This window comes from Triticum aestivum, chromosome 5D, assembly GCF_018294505.1.
Source record: "Triticum aestivum cultivar Chinese Spring chromosome 5D, IWGSC CS RefSeq v2.1, whole genome shotgun sequence".
In the NCBI taxonomy this organism is placed as follows: Eukaryota; Viridiplantae; Streptophyta; class Magnoliopsida; order Poales; family Poaceae; genus Triticum; species Triticum aestivum.
Window position 1 is genome coordinate 48,105,411 of NC_057808.1, and position 18,666 is coordinate 48,124,076.

Below are 18,666 nucleotides of genomic sequence, written 5' to 3' on the forward strand. Positions count from 1 at the left end.
CAATGTCGTTGCCGGGTTGCTTAGGGCCTTGGATGAGAACTGGCATCATAATGAACTTCCGCTTCATGCACATCCAAGGAGGAAGGTTATACATACATAGAGTCACGGGCCAGGTGCTGTGATTGCTACTCTGCTCCCCGAAAGGATTAATGTCATCCGCGCTTAAGCCAAACCATACGTTCCTTGGGTCACCTGCAAACTCAGCCCAGTACTTTCTCTCGATTTTTCTCCACTGCGACCCGTCAGCGGGTGCTCTCAACTTCCCGTCTTTCTTACGGTCCTCTCTGTGCCATCGCATCAACTTGGCATGCTCTTCGTTTCTGAACAGACGTTTCAACCATGGTATTATAGGAGCATACCACATCACCTTCGCAGGAACCCTCTTCCTGGGGGGCTCGCCGTCAACATCACCAGGGTCATCTCGTCTGATCTTATACCGCAATGCACCGCATACCGGGCATGCATTCAAATCCTCGTACGCACCGCGGTAGAGGATGCTGTCATTAGGGCATGCATGTATCTTCTGCACCTCCAATCCTAGAGGGCATACAACCTTCTTTGTTGCGTACGTACTGTCGGGCAATTCGTTATCCTTTGGAAGCTTCTTCTTTAATATTTTCAGTAGCTTCTCAAATCCTTTGTCAGGCACAGCATTCTCTGATTTCCACTTCAGCAATTCCAGTACGGTACCGAGCTTTGTGTTGCCATCTTCGCAATTGGGGTACAACCCTTTTTTGTGATCCTCTAACATGCGATCGAACTTCAGCTTCTCCTTTTGACTTTCGCACTGCGTCCTTGCATCAACAATGACCCGGCGGAGATCATCATCATCGGGCACATCGTCTGGTTCCTCTTGATCTTCAGCAGCTTCCCCCGTTGCAGCATCACCTTGTTCAGGGGGCACATAGTTGCCATCGTCCTCTTCTTCTTCGCTGTCTTCCATCATAACCCCAATTTCTCCGTGCCTGGTCCAAACATTAATTATAGTGTGGCATGAAACCCTTATAAAGCAGGTGGCTGTGAAGGATTTTCCGGTCAGAGTAAGACTTCGTATTCCCACATATAGGGCATGGACAGCACATAAAACCATTCTGCTTGTTTGCCTCAGCCACTTCGAGAAAATTATGCACGCCCTTAACGTACTCGGAGGTGTGTCTGTCACCATACATCCATTGCCGGTTCATCTGCGTGCATTATATATAATTAAGTGTGTCAAAAACCATTACAGAATATCATGGATAGATAAGTGACCAAATTAATAGAAGTTCATCATCACATTAAAACCAATGTACATACATAGTTCTCATTGACAAGAAATAATAAAAGTAAGAAAATTAGACAAGTATCTATCTAAAGTAAGAATTCTTTTCTTTCAGAAAGAAGATAAGAACAAGAGGCTCACCACGGTGGTGCCGGCGACGAGATCGGCGCGGGCGATCGACGGCGGTGAAGACGCGGACAGGACGTGACGGACCGCTAAACCTATGCAAATCTCAGGGAAAATGGAGCTTGGAGGTCAAGCTTCGAGAGGAGAAAGCTTAACTAGTGTGGCTCGGGCATTTCATCGAACACCTCATGTGCGTAGGAGGTGAGCTAGAGCACCCAAATGCCCTCCCCTCGCCAGCCAGAAAAAACAAAGCACTGTGGAGTGCTCTGCATCGTCGATGGGGTATATATAGGCAACTCATTTGTCCCTATTCGTGGCTGGAACCGGGACTAAAGCCCCCCCTTCTGTCCCGGTTCGAGCCACGAATTGGAACAAATGTATATGGGCCAGGAGCGAGGCCCATTGGTCCCGGTTCGTACCAGGAACCGGGACAAATGGGTCCAGACGAACCCGGACCAATGCCCACGAGGCCCCAGCCGGCCCCCTGGGCTCACGAACCGGGACGTATGTCCCCATGGGTCCCGGTTCATGACTGAACCGGGACTAATGAGCTGGCCAGGCCCGAACCAAAGCCTTGTTTTCTACTAGTGTCCTACTAGGCATAGTCCAAACTTTAACTGTAAGCAAACGTAGCCTATATGGGTTCTGGCCCATACTTCTATACCCTTTGTGAAATGGACCTATAGACCTTTCGGTAATGTGGTGCGTACCCTACTGGTTTCGCATTACCTATCTACACTTATGTAGAGCAAGTGAGCTTGATTAGTCTGCGGTTTCGGTGATGAGCTCCTTGAGTACGTGTTTTAGGCCATTCATCTTCTTCCGGACTCTCTGTGAAACATTTTCGTGGAAAAGGTTGGCATTTGAACTATACCGGCGTCCCTGGGGTTAAGGAGTGATGTTTGCCTTACCTTCTGAACCTCCGAGATTTTGATTTCAGCATCCTAGAGGTGAGAACCAACTGTTCTCTCGGCATGTTGGAGGAGCTTCTTGTGTGATGCTTCTGTTGATGCAATCATAATACAACACCATGGTTAAGTGGTAATCCAGGTGGCAAACGGTTAGAAAAATAGAATTCTTGAAATGGTTGTATGATGATTCATTCCATTTGCCTCTTAACAATGATAATAGTGAGCTTAACAATGGTTTGGATGCCATCGAAAAAGAAGTGCAATGTTGTGGACGAATAAGTTAAATATGCCCAGTCCTCCAAATTCAAGTGGCCTGCAGACCAGCGACCATCCCACTAAGCATTTTCCACGTGAAGCAGAGCTCTCACCGGTCCAGAGGAAAGGTCTTCTGATTTTATCCACCATCTTGTCCAGCCACTTCCGTTGAGCAATTGAGATCATCTGGAAGGTTAGGAGTGCCGAGAGGACAACCCAGACCAAGGTTAGTCTGCTGGCAATATTGATCCATCCAACTTCCCATCCTGCATACGCCGAGCCAAATTTGTCCATTATTGGTTGACAATCCGTTTTGATGAGTTTTCTGTCAGACAACGGCATTCCTAGATATTAGCATGGGAAGGTTGCTAGCTGACAGCCCAACATGACTTGTAAAGCCTGAAGATCGATGCCATCACAACTAATTGGGTGGAAGCTGCTTTTTTGGAAATTTGTCTGTAGCCATGTTGCGTTTCCAAACAATCTCATGATCTGGCTGGCTAGTGGCTTCCATGTCAGCTAGGTGCGGCTTTCAGAAGATGATGACATCATCTGCATATAGGGAAGCTCTAAATTTGGCATGTGGGCTCAATGTGGATAGAATTCCGGCATTGTGAGCACTGTCCATGATCCTCGCAAGGCAATCTATTACGAGGACGAAGAGTAGCGGCGTCAATGGATCCCCTTGCCTTAATCCTCTTCGGTGTAAAATGTTTTGGGTGACCTCGCCATTGACAAGGATTTTGGTGATTTTAGTGCGTAGGAGGGCAGCAATATCATTAGTCCAACTGGATCCAAAGCCACGGAATATAAGTAGCTTTAGGAGGAATTCTCAAGAGACTGAATCAAAGGCTTTGGATATATCTAGTTTGAGGAGCATGGATGGGATTTTCTTTTGCTTTAGGGCTTTGACAAGGCTTTGGACGTAGGTGAAGTTATCATGGATGCTTTTCCCACGTATGAAAGCATCTTGGCAGGGGCTAATGAGGTTTGAAGTTACTGCTTGGAGTCTGGTTGCAAGGATTACCGCAGACAAAATTCATAGGTAAGGATACATAGTAGATCATGAATTTCATAGGTAATGAGATAGCCTAACTGCCCCCGCGTCGTCCGCCTGGGCGACACGGGTGGCCTACAGATCCATCTCTCCAGCGCCCTCTCTCCGAGCGTCCTCCACTCGCCGCCGCCGGGCTTGCCCGCGTGACCGACGGCGGCGGCGGGGCTCTTCCCGTTGCTATTGGATGGCGTGTGGCGATGTACAGGCGGCGACTTGACACGGTGGCATAGATGGCTATGGTGCAGCAGCGGCAGCAGATCGTGGTTGGGCACAGGCGACACTGCACCTTCCTAATCCTTGACGTCGTCGGGTTGCAGCAGCCGCCCAAGTGGCAGAGGATAGGGAAGGGAGCAACACGGCCGTCATCTGGAGAGCCGATGCTGCTCCAAAGGCAGATGGGATGCAGCGGCGGAGCCAGCGTAGAGTGAACCCAATGGATTTTGCTTGGTACGTTCGTATATATACGTATTTACGTGAGGTGAACCCAGTAAAATATTTTGTCTGACCCCAACAAATACACCTCATGTGGAACAAAGGGCCCAAAGGCAACACCCCACTAATCCATTCACATGCCTAAACCATGAGTCCGTGAGTCACGCAAACATGTAGCCACACGCGGCACGCCTCATCTACCGTCTGTTTTTTTTTCATCGTTCATCTTTTCGTTTCTTCAACTCCCATCTCGCCTCTTCGTGTTGCTGGGCGACTCGGACACCGCCGCATGACCGCGGCAAGCAGGCGGCGGCAACAATTAAATTCCAAAAGTTGAGGTAATTAGATTACATTGCCCGCATCTTCTCTCTCTCTCTATTGTCTATGTTCTATATGACCTAATAGCCCAATACAACAGTGATTGTTTTTGCCCTAGTCTTCTAAAGAAATCCTTGCACTTTGATTGATCTAGTCTATGGAGCAGTATTTTTCAAAGGGAACTCAGTCACTAGATCAAGATAATGATACAGGCACGTCGAGGTCACCCATTGGACCTAGGCAAAGTGCATCGAATGTCACTGAAGTTAAGTCTCCCGAAGCCTACTATTCATACAGAAATTAACTTAGATGAGTTGCCTTATGATCCGGATGATAGGATGAGAATTTCGAAGTACACAAGAAATCCAAAGAAGCAAGATGAGAGAACGCGCAAATATTTAACGAGGGAACCTTATAGGACATCGTCTAATTTTGATTATCCACAGAGGGAGATTGGAGATACTCAATGGAGATTTAATCCAGATTGTTGATGAGTATGGTCCTTGACTTGAATATAATGATAAAGTGAATTAGGCCTTCTTCTGCTACCTTTTCAAAGATTACGACGAAGGACAAGCTGGGACTGGTGCATTTACAGTTAACGGCTAGAACGGTTGGAACAAGAAAAGCAGACTATATACACATGAGGGTAAGGGTAGTGTTATTAGCTTTCATAATGTAATAGTAGAAAGATGTGTTGCTTTGATGAATCAAGTTCAGTCAATTCAGGTTGCTCTTGATAAGCAAACTGATCATACAAAAAAGCAAAATCGAATCTGGCTTAATGCTTTCATTGATTTGTTGAGATACTTGTTGCATTAAGGCTTAACTTTCAGAGGCCATGATGAGTCAGAAGAGTCAAAAAATAAGGAAATTTTTCGAGAGTTGGTACATACTTTGGCAAACCAAAATAAAGCTATACGGAATGTAGCCCTAGAGTGAACCCAATGGCCAAATTTTCTGGCTCCGCCCCTGATGGGATGTGCTGGTGGCCATGCAATATATGTCACGGGCTCGTGGCCGTCGCAGTCGATCTGGCCACTGGCCAGCACACTGCTGGTCGGTGTCAACCGTGCACCCGTGCCCGTGCTCGGTTGGCCGGCATCGTATCTGTGGACGTGTCATCGGCTCGACGGTGGGTGCCGGAAGGTCGGAGGGGCTTGGGCCTTCAGATCCGGCACGGTTTGTAATTGTTAACGGAGGTGCATGACGACAGCCATGTCCTTAACGCCTGTGTAATTTGTTGGCGCGTACGAGGGCGGCAAAGGTAGTTGCGGCAGGAGGTGATGTTGTCTCATGCAGATTAGCCATCGCTGCCACTTGTGAGGACGGAGCGGTAACATCGGAGCGTCCCAAAATGGGGATCTTGGTTGTGCTTCCTCCCTTATCTAAGTCTACGTCGTGTTGTGCCTGTTAGAATCATGGAAAGTGGAGGAGATATGATGACTTCGATTGGGTGATGCTTCTCGAGTACCCGGTCTTGAGCTCCAGGATGAAAATCGTATGTGAGACCCTAGCTGGTTATACTACCTCCGTTCCTAAATATAAGACCTTGTAGAGATTCTACTACGAACTAGATTCGGATGTATATGGACATATTTTAGAGAGTAGATTCACTCATTTTGCTTCGTATGTAGTCCATAGTGAAATCTCTAAGAGGTCTTATATTTAGGAACGGGTCGAGTACTTGACAATGGTGGCGTTTTTGCGTCGTTACCTTGTTGAAGGTATTGCTCGGAGTTTGGTTGACTTGATCTCCAGGGTGAAAACCCACGATCTGACTTTCAATGGTCGGATCAGGTGACGGTGATGCTTGTGCATCGTTCCATTCGTGTAGGCGTTGCTTTTGGAGAGCCTGTCTCGTAGTCCTTGTGTTGTCAAAAGATAGTTGGTGTCATTGGTCGTTGTTGTATATCGCCGATCGATGTTTCGATCGCTTCGGCTTTTTCTTTTTTTTCTCTTCTCACCTTGGCATAGCTTTGGTTTTATATAACTTAGCTCTTTGCCATCGTGATCCTTGTGTGCGTGTGTGATAGTGTCGATTGTGTACATCCTAATTATACAGAGGCCGGGTGTGCTTATTGTGATTGTATCCCTCAATGATATATCATGAATCCATAAAACGCCCTTTATCGAAAAAAGTAGATCATGAATTGAATTTTATTTGTCCAGGTACTCTTCATTACGTGACTATGCTGCAAACTGAATTTACTCACTGTCCATCGATATATACCTTTAAATTCCGAACCAAAGTTAATTTCATCTTCACACAAATTGACCATGCATTCACACCAGTTTGCAGCGATTACCAGTTTTATTCAGAGCGCCCGTAGAAGTAGGTACACGAGACGATATTTTTACTGTAACTTGTACAGATACGTAGAAAGAGTCATGCATGCATATAGTAAGGCCGCGCGCCGTTCAGTTACACATGTCGATCGACATCGACTGATCCTTGCATTGTGTTGGGGAGATGGGGTCCGCGCACGGGTGTACGTAGTACTTAGGGTTGGTCACCCGCCGTCGCCGGTGGTCCATCTCTACTACAGCCGTAAATTTTGCTGCACCTACGGCCGTAGGGTTGACCAGACGATGGGCAGTTCGTTCCGCACGTAGGATGGGTAGGGTCGAGATCACCAGTGCCTGGACGGGAAACCAAACCATGGACGTACGTTATTCAGCAGGTCAATTCCAGAAATGGCGGCGAAATGAAGGAACACACTGTCGACTGACCTACGGCGGCTCCAAGGCAGACGGAGCTGTTCATGATGACCGCGGCGACGACGACCAAGAGAGCGATCTGCAGGAGCGCCGCGGGACGGCGGGCGTCGGACGACATGCTGATGATTCGAGCGAGGCTTTGAGATCTGTACGTTCTGCTGTGATGCTTGTTGGTCGAAGAAGGCCCGTGCGTATTTATAGACCGTCCCTCTGGCCGAGAGAGAGAGAGACAAAGAGCAGCATATCTTGGTACCACCAAATTTCTACCGTTAGTCAAGGCTGGTGATCAGTGGTGGCAGTGCACGACCACCAGCAAAATAGACATGCACTCGATGGACGACGACCGGCGAGACTCGTCTTGCATGCCGCGCAGCAAGAGAAGATTCTCTTGTCCATTTTTCTCCGGTTAGTCAACAAGGCCCCACGTCGCTCTTTCTCTGTCCGGCCTATGCTTTACTTGTAGAGCCATCAATATCTCTCATTGTAATTCTGCTATCTGCAAAGGGCAAGGTAGGTAGGTAGGTTCCCATTTTGCATGTACTGTTATCTGCCACAGCTTGTGTACAGACGTACATGATCATACATTGCCTCTAATTTCTTCTCATCCAAATCTCATCTCAAAGAAAAGGGGGCATTGGCAAGCATAAAGAATCGAAGATGCCACCAGAAGAGTACACTTGATTTAACCATCACTTTTTCGTTCACGTGACAGCAAACTCAACTTAAGCATTTGCAATTTTGTACTAGATCATTACATTACTCGAGCCATGACACAATTCATGGAAGAAATGCGTCATAGATTAAGACACTGGTGGGAACTTGCCCGGATGGTATGTTAGCGAGTCACTGGCTCAAAGTGGTAAAGATCGTAAAAGGATGCTATGCTCCTACTAGGCATAGTTCAAACTCAACTGTAAGCAAATGAACCCTATATGCGTTCTGGCGCCATCCTTCTATACCCTTTGTGAAATGGAGCCGTAGACCTGTCTGTGATGTGGCACCCTACTGGTTTTGCCTTAGCTATTTATCTACTTGTGTTTGTGTAGAGCAGGTGAGCTTGATCAGTCTGCAGTTTCGGTGATGAGCTCCTTGAGTACCTGTTTTAGGCCATTCATCTTCTTCTGGGCTCTCTGCAAAACATTTCCACAGAAAAGGTTAGCATTTGATCAATATGGCATCCCTGGGGTTTAGGAATGATGTTTGCCTTACCTTCTGAACCTCCGAGATTTTGATTTCGGCGTCCTTGAGCTGAGAATCAACTGTTCTCTCGGCATGTTGGAGGAGCTTCTTGTGTGATGCTTCTGTTGGTGCAATCATAAAACACCATGGTTAAGTTGTAATTCAGGTGGCAAACGGTTAGAAAAACAGAGCATTTAAACAGAATTTCTTCAAGTGGCTGTATGATGATTCATTCCATTTGCCTCTTAACAATGATAACAGTGAGCTAAAACTATAGTTACTTCACTGGTGACTATTTCTTCTAATCATGTGCCAATGGAGATTGGACAATCATTCTTTTTCAATTAGAAAACATCTGATTTAACCACATTATTCAGCAACAAACTTCAAACTTCAAACCTCCCGATCTTGGAACCTTATGTTCCTGGATCAGTTATATGACATAAAGTTTGCAATCTGTAATCAAAGTGCTCCAATGGTGATACTTCATAAGGCTCCATTTTGACAAAGGTTAACATGATTCCACATTTTGGGGAGTTCATGCAGTATCAGTTTGTAATAAATAGCCCAGCGAGTAAATATTTCATTTCCATTTCGCAAGTGTAAGGTTTCAAGTTAAACTTACTTTGCTTGTCAGCTATTCCCTTAAGTTCTGCATGATAGGCTTCAAATTTCTTGAGAGAGTTCGTGCAACCAAGCAACTGCTGATTAACCTCCTCCTTAAACTTCTCATGAAGAACCCTTAACTGTTCTTGTTGCTCTAAAACCAGAAGACATAGGACCAGGTTATATCATTTGAGTATCTAACGTTTATTCAAGAGAAACAACAGAAGACATGCAAGAAAACAAGGTAAAGTATAAGGATTCCCAAAGGAATCTTGCGACAAGTGTGCCTTGCTAACCAAACAGGCGACTAACCTGGTCAAACCTACCTAACTTGTGGTGTGGCATGGTTACCATACCAACCAAACAGGCTCTAAGCCTAAATATATGCATACACAGTAAAAAGTCCAAAGGGTAGAAGATACTCCAAAGATGTTTTGGATACTTCAATATGGACTAAATACGGACTGAAATGAGTGAACAAACACACTAAAATCCGTCTATACACACCCAAATCAGAAAAAAGTTAGAACATCTTATAATAGTGAACGGAGGGACTAGTAAATAAGAAATAACCACTATACTGGATAACTGCAGGCAGATTCAAAGAAATGGTACATTAAATTTTCTCAAATTAATCTTTCATGGCACTGATTTTATGCTTCAGTATTGAGATGATTTAAGTGATTCAAGAACAAAATCAACCTATTTAAGCTTAGTTTTTTTTGGGATCTTTTATATGCATTCAACATTCATATTATTATGTTTTTTTTTAGTTTAGATATGCCAGACCTACATAACATACAGGAATCGGATCATGACTAACTTTATATGTCTATATATTCTACAACTTACTGAAGTATAAGATTATGTAAATTGCTCAAGCTGAATAATCCAAATGGCTGAAGTATGAGTGGCACTATGGATACTGCTTTCTGGACGGATTCTGACTAATGGGTCTAATCTTCACACTCATGATTCACAATAATAGACCACAAAATTAATTTCTGCAGTAACATAATATAGGTTGTACCTTCAAATGTTGATTCTAGTCGCTTTCTTTTAGATTTTCCTGCATTGACCAGCTTATCCCTGAAAGTACAGTTGAATGCGTCAAAAATAGCTGCACCTCTAATATATGTGATACTTCTATAACAAGCCTATATATACAGCTAGGTCTGTATATGCAGATAAGATGTTTCTTGGTAGCACCGGCAAAGATCTTACACATCATCCTGCATCTGCACCTCAACTCCCTCAAGGTGCTGGCGTATTATCTCCCCAGTACCTGCCAGTATCTCAGAACTTTTGTTTCTTGTTTCAGACTTGATCTTGGTTTGAAACCTTCCCAGCACCACCAGTAACTGATCAAAAGCCCTGGTTACAATCCAGAAACAAAATTGGATCAACCAACAATATCGGATATGTATTTCTTTACACAATCTACAAAACGGACCTGGTTAGGTAGTCATCTGGGCATTGCACTGGTTCTTTGTCTGACATTATAGTTTCTTGTGTTCCTGAATGAATTAGTAATGACATATCAGTTATGAACTGCAACCGTTAGTTGAACGTAAGAAGGTAATCAACTTTACCTGAAATGGCAAAAGGAATAGGCGAAGGTAAGCGCCGTCTTTTGCCTCTTTTACCATCTTTCAGATGTGATTTCCTATCCAGATTTTCTGGAGGAGATTTATCAGGGCTGTCTACATCTGAAAGCCATTTGCGAGATTTATATCCTACACATGAAGAACCAGTTATAGATAAGTAACACTTCACAGGTAAACAATTTTTGGATAAATATATGACATAGTGTAATTTATACATCTCCAACAGCATGTGGGAAAAGCTTGGCTCACTTTATTAATTTTCCAGAACTAAAGTGTCAAAATATTAAACTTAAAACACTTAGCAAAAAACAATAATGAAACGCATTTAAAGTAGCATGAATGCACATGACAGAATATGCCACATGTTGCTTCTATTCCATTTGAATGGCTTGCATGAGCAAGCACTTCATACAATAGTTAAAGAGTGAGTGGATCATGTTTTGGAGAGCCTTAACCTTAAAGCCACAGTAGGACTATTGGATGCTCTGCCACTGATAGTGATTGATCAATGATTGCTATGAAAAAATTGTGGAAATAGAGCTGATGCAATAAAAGTAGGACTATCAGACATAATTAGAAAAAAAAAAACATGCCTAGGCTCTAGGCGATAGTAAAACACACCTAGTGCTTAATGTGTGCATAATTACGCTTTGGTTAGCAAAGCGCAAGCATGTGGCAAAATGTGCAATTAACACTTAGCATTTTTTTTTAACTTTGCTATTGGATGCTCTGACTCCCAATGTTTAACTTTTTTTCAGGAAAAGGACAGGAGCTCTGCCAATAATGTTTAACTGGTAATAGATACCTAGAGAAAGTCAATTTATATGTGCAAATACATAAAGAAGAATGTGTTCTAGAAGAGTATTATCCTCGTGCAGAACAGATGGGGTAGTACTCTGTAAACTAACACTGTCACCTTCGGTTCTATAAATGTAGCACTAAATCTTAAAGGGACCAAACATACTCTAGAAAACTATTGATTTGCATGTCAAAGTATTAATGTGCATTGAAAGTTGCAAAGTCAGTATTCTGACCTTTCCCAAAGCTTGGAATAGAAGTTTGAGCCATTTCATCTTCAGTTGGCGCAATGGGTGAAAGATTTGGTTGCTTTTTGCTCTCTCTTTCTTCTGGGGAATTAGGAGATTCACTGTTAGGTAACTCGTGGGTTTTATCCATCTGGTCCTGGATATCAACAGTACATGAATGAGTGACAAACAGATAGAGTTAGTCTGATACATGAGTATAGACAAAACAAATTTACTATGGCTGGGAAATGATTTATAGATTTGGAAAGCCTACCAATGGCTCAGACCCTGGATCAGAAGCATAGGAACTTGATCTTGACCTGTTCACACTTTTTGGATACTTGGGGCTGTATGTATCATCATGTAGCATTTTACTTCTATGGTGGTAGCCATTTACATTAGTTGCAAAAGTAGGACTTACAAAGTCATCTCGCATGTCTCCAAATCTGTTTGCCAATGGACTGCCAAACTTCTCTCCAAGTTTACCATTTATCTGGGGACTTGCCTTATTGTCCCATGGGTACATTTTCGGTTCAGGTGATGGACTAGCAGCACCAGATGGCGGCAACTTAAAATTATTTCCTGCTGCTTTACATGCCTGAGGGCTTCTGTCTGAAGCTTTGCTCAGATTAGCATTCTCCTTGTGGTGCAGCAATGAACAATAATTTTCCTTGCTCTTTGATGAAATATTCTGAGAAGAGAGCTTATCTTCACCTTTATTCAGTGTCGTGGGCAGCAACTTTTCTGAAGACTGCATCTTCTGAGGCCCAACTTTAGCCATTCCATTCAGCCGTTTCTCCCTAGTAGGGCTTCTAGAACAGCTCTCAGCAGTTTTTCCAGTTCGGGACAAAGAAGAAAAGGAGGTGGTTTTCTCTCCCTTATTCTCTGATGATGGTGCATTTCTAGAAGATAGCTTCCCTTCCCTATCATCCAGTGTGATCTTGTCAGAAATCATGCTAGAACAATTGACCTTCTTAAGCTCTACTTTAGCCTTCCTATTTGAGCTTCTAAGATTTCTCAAGCATCCAGAGTTACCGTTTGCAGATTTGCCCGCGGTTTTGGGTGTGCATTTCTCATCAAAAACAAACACATTGTCCAGTGTTTTCTGCTTGGGTGCAGAACATTTAGTAGACAATGGTTTCTTTGCACTCTGGCTCTTATCCTGCTTCTTGGAGGCTGCTGGTGCTTTCTTGCGACCCAAGGTGCGAGTAACAGGCCTTATTTCAACTACTTGTGGAGTATCAGAATCTGACTCAATTGGATCAGAGGATGGTTTACTCTTTGCATAGGTAGCTGTTTGACAGTTCAGCAGATCAGGTGTCTTGATATTATCAGGAAAAGGTGACGTGTAAACCTTCTTGTTCCCTGAAGATGGTCCATTGGCGGTTAAACTTTTAGGTTGGTCAGGTGTCCCAATGTCTTCAGGGTTTGGTGAAGCAACAGCCTGCTTGGTTTGTGATGTACCAAGGATCCCCCAGAGCTTCATCCTGAGAACTTCGCTGTTGGGTTTGGTTTTATCTGCAGATTCCACTTGGCGCTTTCCTTGTGAACTTAAGAAGGGTGTATTTTGCGATTGGTCAAGCTGGCTGTCTTGTTCTTTTCTTGTTCCAAAGGAAAAGGTTCCGGTTTGCCCAGGCGCATGGTCATCGGGTTGTGATAGAGAACCCTTAACAGGGGCGGCTTCAGGTGCCTCTGTAGCAGATCCGCCATGGTTTGCAGCTTCTTGTGAGACCCGGAGTGAAGCATTATAACCTTTCGGGGGTCTAGATCTTCCATCAGTTCCCTGAGATGGGTTCCTCTCGAATGCAGGGGCAGTAGCGGCATCTCTGCTTCCTGTCCTTGGAATAGGGATGCCAATTGATACCTTAGGAAATTTACCAGATGGATACTGGCTGCTGGCCAAACTCCAGTAATCACTTGATGCAGCCTAGACACATCATAATGCATGAGTTGTTAAATACTGCTGTGAAAGAACAACTAAACCCAAAACAGGAGGCACATCCTACAATTTATCACGGGAAGTTGGTGTTACTCACTTTCTGGATATTCGGCAGCTTAATTTCCGTCATTGCAGCTTCTGGGATAATAATAGACCAAATTAACTGAAGTTGAAGCTGATAAACAGGAGAACAAGAGAATTAGGTAAGGTTCCAGCAATGTAAAGCATCTTTTAGGGTCAAATTTAGCTCCACAGATGTGTAAATAAATACAATATGAGACTATAAGCCATGCCTGAGACCAAATTTAGAAATGAACAGTACCACAGAAGACAGAACTGTGCAAAATATTCCCGTCAACTGTAACTTACTCCAGGGTCTGAATTGCTATGCAGTACTGAAATGGGTCAAATCGAACAGGCTGCTGAGAGTAAGAGCATACCAACCAGATCCACTTAGCCTACTCGGAGAAATACCAGGACCAGTCCCTTATAAGCATATCGAATTAATAAAAAGACCAAAATTAACAGGTGCGACTGTATCACCGAGCACCGGACTAAACGCGGTCTCAGCATTCAGAGATCGTCTTCCAGAAGCAATACAGCTTAGGTCAAATAACTTGACTCGGGGAAAGAAATACTAACAAATTTGTAGGAATTGCGGCAGCTAACCGCGTGTACAAAAGCATTCCAGCAGTAAGATCCATGGAGGATCAGGTGTTTGATAGCGACCAATCGGAACCGAGCAAACCACGGCGAAATCAGACGACGTGAGCGAAAGGAAATGGCAACAACAAGCGCGCAATCGAGGTGAAATTAGAACATGTAGATTAGGAAATCCACGGGCGGGCACCTAATTCCAGCCCATAAACCCTAAAGCCTCGCGTGCGGCGGCGGCGAGGTATACCAGGGGCGGCGGCCAGGTGGACCAGGGGCGGCGGCGAGGTAGACCAGGGGCGGCGACCGGCGGCGGGGATGGCCTAGGATTCGGCCGCCATGGTCGCCAGAGAGGTCGCGAGCGAGAGAGAGAGGGGTGAGGGGGTGGCGGATTGGGTGGGGAAAATTTGGGGGAGGGGGTTCGTGGGGCGAATTTTCTGAGGGCATCCAAGACGGCGGGGATTTTGAAATTTTGGGGAACTGGTCACACAAGCCATTGCGTCATGGCCCGCGTGTCAGTCAAAGGAGCGCGAGAGACGTTCGAGTCGTCACGGAGGACCGCCATGGCCTCACCACCAAGAGCAAAGCTGTCAGCCTCTTATTAAACGGCACTTATACCATAACTTTTTTATTTTTGCTCCGCTAAAAAAAGTTCCCCGCTCAAATTTTAAATTTATTTTCCTATATATAAAAAGTTCACACAATTTTGAATATCGATAGCCCAATATTGCATTAACATGGATATTGCTTCTATAGAGGATGGTGAAGTGCCCGCCTTCATGAGCTGCCTCGTCGGCGGAGAGAGCCCCATGGCCCTTCGTCCCGCGGTGCCTTGCCATGGGGGCTACTCGATGGCGCTTCGATCTGCCCGGACAGCTCGGACCCCGGCGACCCGGCTGGGCAGTCTATGACGGGTGGACCGCGTGAATGTGCTGGGGAGGCCACCGTCACTGGGCTGCGTCGGGCGCGCCCTCACGCGGCCTTTCTCGCGACGTTGCATGTGGGAGAGACCGGCTCGGTGGTGAATGATACGTGGACCGCGGGGCGTGCCCGGGGCCACCATCGTGTCGGTGGCATGCCGGGGAGGGGCCCTCTCTAGGCGATGCAAGCCTTCTGATCTGCCCGGACGGCCCGCACCAAGGCGACCCGGGGCCACTATCATTGGGAGGCTTCGAGTGCCCGCGATGGTCTAGTCGGACCCGCCTATCAGCTCCTTCGCCCGGCGTCGGGCTGGTTCGATCGCTCTAGCCGGGGGTGCGTCGCGGTCGTAGCGCCGGCTCATGTGTGATATAAGAGGCGATGTGGAGAATGGAATTTGGGGCAAGACGATGGGACTGGAGGCCATAGAAATAAAGAAGACCTAGGAGAAAAGGGTGGATTAGAAATCCCAGACCTCGGGGGAGATGCGAGACAAAAGCCACGCGCTCGTCGGCGCGGGGCTCCAGCACCTTGACGGCAGAGCGGCCTGATGACCCTCTAGAGAGCAGCAAGTGGCACCGGACGGCCTGAGACACCAGAAGATACCCCAGGTCCTGGACTCAACGATGTCCCCCACGGTAACGGTGGAAGGGAACCATTGCCCCTTCTTGCTCTCTGCCTTCTCCTGCATCGCCGGCAGCCACCTGACTTCCTGTCATAGCCTTCGGGTCGCCCTTGGAGGCCTTCGCCGTGGCACCATGGGTTCCCTTTCCAGCCATCGCTCGAGGTGGGAGGAGAAAAAAAAAGAGGGGGACTAGAAGCTTTTGGAGATCCAGTTCTTCATGGGTTGGAGCTTGAAGAGGGGAGCAGGAGCGAGATGAGTGCATGAGGCTTTATTCATTTTTGCCATACCATTTTTATGGACTGGTAGAAACAACGAAGGGCGCACTGTGTGGCAGTAATTTTGCGAGTTTCCCATATGATGTGCATTACGTACGCTCGCGAATCGAGGGGTTTGCTGATAATGCCGCTGCAAATCCGGAGCACTATCCCTTTTATTGATTAGATGTGCCAATAGTGGCGGCCTCGAGCCGCACTAACACGCCATAATTGAAGGAAGTATGCCCTAGAGGCAATAATAAAGTTGTTATTTATATTTCCTTATATCATGATAAATGTTTATTATTCATGCTAGAATTGTATTAACCGGAAACTTGATACATGTGTGAATACATAGACAAAACAAAGTGTCCCTAGTATGCCTCTACTTGACTAGCTCGTTAATCAAAGATGGTTAAGTTTCCTGACCATAGACATGTGTTGTCATTTGATGAACGGGATCACATCATTAGAGAATAATGTGATGGACAAGACCCATCTATTAGCTTAGCATAATGATCGTTTAGTTTTATTGCTATTGCTTTCTTCATGACTTATACATGTTCCTCTGACTATGAGATTATGCAACTCCCGAATACCGGAGGAACACCTTGTGTGCTATCAAACGTCACAACGTAACTAGGTGATTATACAAATTCTCTACAGGTGTCTCCGATGGTGTTTGTTGAGTTGGCATAGATCGAGATTAGGATTTGTCACTCCGAGTATCGGAGAGGTATCTCTGGGCCCTCTCGGTAATGCACATCACTATAAGCCTTGCAAGCAATGTGACTAATGAGTTAGTTACGGGACGATGCATTACGGAACGAGTAAAGAGACTTGCCGGTAACGATATTGAACTTGGTATGAGGGTACCGACGATCGAATCTCGAGCAAGTAACATACCGATGACAAAGGGAACAACGTATGTTGTTATGCGGTTTGACCGATAAAGATCTTCGTAGAATATGTAGGAGCCAATATGAGCATCCAGGTTTCGCTATTGGTTATCGACCAGAGATGTGTCTCGGTCATGTCTACATAGTTCTCGAACCCGTAGGGTCCGCACACTTAACGTTCGATGATGATTTGTATTATGAGTTATGTGATTTGATGACCGAAGTTTGTTCGGAGTACCGGATGAGATCACGTACATGACGAGGAGTCTCGAAATGGTCGAGAGGTAAAGATTCATATATTGGAAGGCTATATTCGGACATCGGAATGGTTCCAAGTGATTCGGGTATTTTTCGGAGTACCGGAAAGTTACAGGAATTCATCGGGGGAAGTATTGGGCCTTAATGGGCTTTAGTGGAAAGGAGAGAAGGGCCACAAGGGGAGGCAGCGCGCCCCCCCATGGGCTGGTCCGAATTGGACTAGGAGGGGGCGGCGCCCCCCTCTTTCCTTCTCCCCTCTTCCTCCTTCCCTCCTTCTCCTAGTTGGAATAGGAAAGAGGAGGGGAATCCTACTTGGACTAGGGAGTCCTAGTAGGATTCCCCACACCTGGCGCGCCCCCCTTGGGCCGGCCACCTCTTCCCTCCCCTCCTTTATATACGTGGCCAGGGGGCACCCCAACAACACATCAAAGTTTCTCTTAGCCGTGTGCGGTGCCCCCTCCACAGTTACACACCTCGGTCATATCGTCGTAGTGCTTAGGCGAAGCCCTGCGCCGGTAACTTCATCATCACGGTCGCCACGTCGTCGTGCTGACAGAATTCTCCCTCCGCCTCAACTGGATCAAGAGTACGAGGGATGTCATCGAGCTGAACGTGTGCTGAACATGGAGGTGCCGTACGTTCGGTGCTAGGATCGGTCGGATCGTGAAGACGTGCGACTACATCAACCGCCTTGATATAACGCTTCCGCTTTCGGTCTACGAGGGTACATGGACACACTCTCCCTGCTCGTTGCTATGCTTCTCCTACATAGATCTTGCGTGATCGTAGGAAAATTTTGAAATACTACGTTCCCCAACAATAATAACATCTAAGAAGGCCGTGCGATCCTATAGTGCGAAGTGGGGCGCTTCGGGTTTTGTCAAAGTTATCAGAACCCGACTGAATCGGCGCCACTCTCTCGGTGTGGGAAGACTTCGCCATGAAGATAACTCTACGCTAAAAGGGTCTTCGGATCCGAAGACTAGACAAATTCCACTTGGAGGGTTCGCCTGGGGATCCTGTGATGCCTGAAGTGGGATATTCATCGGGCAAGGCTTGATCACTTTGGAGTAGGCGCGCAAAGAAGATATTGAACCATTTTACAAGGCCGAAGACTGTAGGGAATGCATCAAGTAAATAGATTACATCTACTAATATTAGATCTTATGTACTACTCAGACAATTTTATTAAGCAATAGATCTCATCCACTACAATTTTTTAAGCAATATATCTCATCAACTGCAAAACTTTTGTGCAATACCCATACATCTCTTGTGTTCTAAATCGCAACGTGCATCTGCTCATAGATCGCTCATGATCCATTGTAGGGAATGTAGTAGATATCAACAAAAATTATGTCTTATGAATCAAACCCAAGAAAACTATGAAGACGGAGATGAGATTACATTAGATCATTACCGACTCAGAGTGCAGCCGAAGGACAGTTGGTGAAGATCTTTGGTGTAAAATCCCTCGAACGAAGATCGAAAGCATGATCTCTCAGCCGGTATCCACACGTATGAAGTCACAGGAATAGCGCTTCGCCATCCAGTACTTAGCATTGCGAGAGAGCTAGAAGGGGTTGAAGCAGCCTTGCAGCATGGCAGAACTATTCCGATG

The 18,666-nt window shown here is 45.8% G+C and overlaps 1 protein-coding gene across 1 annotated transcript; it reads right to left on the reverse strand.

The window, feature by feature from the left end:
- Positions 1-7,758: 7,758 nt before the first annotated feature.
- LOC123119370 (meiosis-specific protein PAIR3) lies at positions 7,759-14,508 on the reverse strand. The gene is made up of 11 exons (XM_044539162.1): positions 14,342-14,508; positions 13,535-13,612; positions 11,773-13,425; positions 11,508-11,655; positions 10,459-10,602; positions 10,320-10,383; positions 10,091-10,240; positions 9,897-9,955; positions 8,886-9,020; positions 8,291-8,382; positions 7,759-8,211 (listed from the first exon to the last, which is right to left on the reverse strand). The coding sequence occupies exons 2-11, from the start codon at positions 13,565-13,567 to the stop codon at positions 8,143-8,145; spliced, it is 2,547 nt and encodes an 848-aa protein (XP_044395097.1). The 5' UTR covers positions 13,568-13,612; positions 14,342-14,508; the 3' UTR covers positions 7,759-8,142.
- Positions 14,509-18,666: the final 4,158 nt, after the last annotated feature.

Excerpts from the sequence above, each read along its gene's own strand:
- LOC123119370 (XM_044539162.1), bottom strand. The coding sequence starts at position 13,567 with ATGACGGAAATTAAGCTGCCGAATATCCAGAAA. Across the intron at positions 9,021-9,896 it reads ACTAGAATCAACATTTGAAG|AGCAACAAGAACAGTTAAGG; the intron begins GTACAACCTATA and ends TTCTGGTTTTAG. Across the intron at positions 8,383-8,885 it reads GGGAATAGCTGACAAGCAAA|AAGCATCACACAAGAAGCTC; the intron begins GTAAGTTTAACT and ends TTGCACCAACAG.